Source organism: Photinus pyralis, unplaced genomic scaffold (assembly GCF_008802855.1).
Source record: "Photinus pyralis isolate 1611_PpyrPB1 unplaced genomic scaffold, Ppyr1.3 Ppyr1.4_unclustered_Scaffold4452, whole genome shotgun sequence".
Taxonomy (NCBI): Eukaryota; Metazoa; Arthropoda; class Insecta; order Coleoptera; family Lampyridae; genus Photinus; species Photinus pyralis.
The window spans coordinates 1-4,110 of NW_022171587.1; the positions used below are offsets into that span (position 1 = coordinate 1).

A 4,110-nucleotide genomic window follows, 5' to 3' on the forward strand; every position below is an offset into this window, starting at 1 on the left:
ACTTTGTTTCACTGGTGCTGAACCTGACGTCATAAATGTGATTCTCTCTTCATTACATTTAAATCGATTGAGACAAAAAATTACGTCATTAACGTAAGTCGTGACAAATAAACCAATTATTGATCTGTCAATAATATCAATCCGTCAAACGATTTTCGTTATAGACAGATTTCCAGTGTTAAATGCCTTTTGATTAGGTAGTTTGTGTTAAAAGTGAAGTAAATATCATCAAAGTTGAAAACGCTTAGGCAAGTCCACAGTGCAGCAACGCCGTTAACAGACAAGTAAAATTTTACATAAACGTTCGATTCGCTCATATCATGAATTTAGGTCATTACCGTTACAATTAGGTAAATATGACGAACCGATACACAGAAGGTGAGCAAAGTTTGATTTTGAAGTTGATTCAGTACTTCCAAGGGGAAAAAGAAGCAGGCAAAACTTTAACACCCGTAAGCGCAGTATATGATGTAAGTGTTTCCTATGCGTTTGCTATAATCATATGCTTACTTAATCACAGAGGGTTTGTGCTGCCCTGGGTGTATCGTTGTGGACTGTAAAAAGAATTAGTACAAGAGGTGTTAAAAAAGATGACGATTACAAATCGCAAAAAAGTGTGGCTATTAGTTTATCTCACGGACCTCCGCTGCATGAAATACATGAACATGTAATAAGGACACGGATTTATGCAATGTATGCGACAGGTAAATAACATTCTTTTTGTTCTAAGGGAAGATTTGCTTCAAATGAAGACGTTCGCGAGAACACTTATGGATTTGATTTTATAGGTTCTTTACACAGTAATCTTCAACGACTTGATGGCGTAGAAATATCTGCTACCTCTTTATCCCGCAGTTTGAAGAAACTGAAATTCACGTGGCGGAGATGCACCGTTTCTAATAGATTATTTTTAATGGAACAGCTCTATGTAGCTCAAAGAAGACTACAATTTTTGAGAGACTTTAAACACAACGAAACTTCACTCTTTCCATTACGACCTGTGGTTTTAGATGAAATCTGGATATACAGTAAAGGGTCTTTTAGAAGAAGCTGGCAAGATGGTACTCTCAAAACAGTTAGAAAAAAAAGTGGTGAAGGGGTCAGGTATATAATACTCCATGCAGGATCAGAAGATGGATTTGTACCAAACGCAAGTCTAATTTTTAAATCTGGTAGCAAGTCCGGAGACTATCATGACTCCATGAATTGCCTTAACTTTGAGAAGTGGTTTGAACAACAATTGATCCCGAACTTGGATGAACCTTCTCTTATAATTATGGACAACGCTTCTTACCATTCAGGATTGGTAGAAAAAAGTCCAAATCAATGCTGGACAAAAATGTCACTTATAAAGTGGCTAACATCACGAGACATTACATTAGCACCAACAATGATGCAAGATCAGATCTGGGAAGTAGTGAAAAATCATATACCACCAAAATTATTTAGGTAGGCATCGCTGATAATTAAATGTTTGGTTGCAGTTAGGTAGACCTTTGGATAGGAAGCTGATTGTTATGGTTTTTTTTCACTCCATGTTGATTTTTACAGATTGAACGAATTAGCATTACAACATGGTCATCGTGTTTTGGGACTTCCTCCATATCACTGCGAGTATAATCCAATCGAAATGGTATGGTCAGAATGCAAACGGCATTACGATGCAAGGATCGGTTCAATTCAGCCTGTCACACACAGTGCCGTTTTGTCTTTATGGAATGAGACACTGCACAAAGTAACCTCTTTATATGCTGTTTTGTGAAACAGTAGTACTTAATAACTTTATTGTTTAGGTTACACCGGAAAAATGGAAAAGATATTTTGATCATACAGAAGCATTATAAACCAGGCCTAGGAACGGGAACAACATATTGATACATTAGACATCTTACCGGTGATTGTCAACTTGGACGAATCTGATAGTGACGAAGATTATTATGATGATTATATTCATGAGGCAGAAGAGAATCAGCGTGTTTAAGAATATTATTTTGGGTCGTTTATACATATATACCTACTTGTGGTGTAGTGTCGTTTTTTTCTTTTGTACATACGATTTGAATATGAACATTTGAGAGTTTTTTCAGGAATAAATATCTTCACTACCTGTTTTCTCTCACAGTTGCGTTTTTTTTAATAAATCGGAACAGTAGATACCTATTCAAGATCCTTATGCGAATATCTCGAGTGTGTGGCAAAAGAACAGTAGTATGCGTTGTTATTTCAATGAGCCTGTACGTGGTATAATGCCTACGCTTTATCTCAAATTTGTAAGATATATAAATGCGAAAGGCTTACCGATAAACCATGGCCTATTCTACTTCTGCAAATGGTTAGTTAAGGGTCATTAAAATTCGCGCAACTTAACGCGTATTCTTCACGGGTAGCATGCTTAATTTCACATCAACATTAGTTAAACGAAATATTAATTTACGAACTGCCTAAACAAACTTTAAGTTACAAATGTTCCTATGCGTTTTCTGTAACCATCATACACTTCATCTCAAAGAGTTTCTGATGCTCTGGCAGTATCCATTTCGACTGTCGTCGGTGCAAAGAATCGGTTACATGAGGTGATTACAAACGGTGGAAAAAGTTTAATCTCGAGTTTAATTCATATCAACGGAGTTCCTCTACATAAAATACATGACCATTTAGCCATTATAAAACCTGGGGAAAAAGGAAAAAACCTATCAGGACCAGATGCCTTACAAGTGATTGTCAACTTGGACGATCTGATAATAATGAACGATAGTGACACCTTAATAAATAAGTTGAAACGTCAATGTGACAATATGTAAACCAACTACTAATTTACGACCTGCCTTAATTTTGATATGACGTCAGATAGTGTGACGAAAGGTTCAGCACCCTTGAAACGAAGTATATCTAGTATTCGCTTGTGCTGGACGTAAAAGTATTTAGTATTCAAATACCTTTGATTTGTGTAAAGTATTTACTATTTAGTATTGAAATACTTTTTGAAAGTATTCTGCCCAGCTCTGGCGAAGACCAAACCGTTTGGGATTGGCAATACAAAAGACACTAACCAGTAAAACAATTAGATATCGCCATTTTGAAGATAAATCGCCATTTATGGGTGTGAAAATTTACTCAGGGGATTATTTCAGAGTTAGAAAAAATGGACACATGGACTCTCTCAACGAACGATGAGAGATTACAAAATTTCAGTTATAGAGGAAATTTAGATTTTCGGTGGAAAAAAATTTGAATTTGAGTTGGATAATTTCTGAACGATAGTTTTAAACAACAAGGGCAGTTCGGGAAAATTAAAGTTGTGCTGTAAAATCTTCCGAAGAGTTATCAACCGGAGAAGGTGCGCTTTAATATACACTTAATATATTAATTAATTATGTGATAAAATGAAAAGGAAATTTAAAATTCTTTAAGTGTAGAATTGTAAACCTAGTCCTAACTATTTGAGTTATAGAATTATTAACTTTATACCGAGCAGCAGCATACATTCCGGTATGAGATTCAGCACTCGGGCAAATATTTGATTGGTCGATTTGAATTTGCTTTGGGCAATTAACGCAGAGTGCCGAAATCGGTACCAAAATGTCGGACAGAGGTGGAACGCTGGAACGTTGATAAAAAAACAACATTCCCATTTTTAACATTATAATGAAATGTACCGGGAAATTTTGTTATAAATAAATGTATACACATGGGCTATATACTTAAAAAACATTTGCTGTGGCTAGCACAGTTACCACCCGCACCACTGCACATTCCCGATTCTGACCATTTATGTCTAAGAATAGGGCACCACTGGCTGGCTGGCTTTTTAACTATTAAAAGGTCGACGAATCAATTACTCAAAAAATTACCACGTCGTGAAAAATTTTGGCAAATTCAAATGACAGGCACTCAACCCTACCGAAAATTCGTCTTTATTCACTTACACTAAATAGTTATTTATTAAATTTTAATTCAATTTTTTTACTACTACTATCCTAAAATTAGTCAACGAAATTCATAATGGATTCACGCAATTAAGATCAAAGAGCATTATGCGGGTCACTCTGTAATTGTGCGACAGCATATTGTGAGAAGGACAATAAATAAATTAAACAAATATAGCAAACG

General features: G+C 35.6%; 1 protein-coding gene and 1 long non-coding RNA gene across 3 annotated transcripts; both read left to right on the plus strand.

Moving 5' to 3' along the window:
• The first annotated feature begins 226 nt into the window (after positions 1-226).
• Positions 227-852, plus strand: LOC116182258. Of its 2 annotated transcripts, XR_004147466.1 has the most exons (4): positions 227-284; positions 331-470; positions 521-704; positions 802-852. XR_004147466.1 is itself a non-coding variant. In XM_031502779.1 (3 exons), the coding sequence occupies exons 1-3, from the start codon at positions 357-359 to the stop codon at positions 825-827; spliced, it is 324 nt and encodes a 107-aa protein (XP_031358639.1). In that variant the 5' UTR covers positions 295-356; the 3' UTR covers positions 828-852. The 2 variants fall into 2 exon arrangements, 1 of the variants encoding a protein (XP_031358639.1); XM_031502779.1 differs by lacking the exon at positions 227-284 and having other exon boundaries at positions 295-470.
• Positions 853-1,054: 202 nt separating this feature from the next.
• LOC116182257 lies at positions 1,055-1,720 on the plus strand. The gene is made up of 2 exons (XR_004147465.1): positions 1,055-1,449; positions 1,552-1,720. It is a non-coding gene; the product is annotated as an uncharacterized LOC116182257 (long non-coding RNA).
• Positions 1,721-4,110: the final 2,390 nt, after the last annotated feature.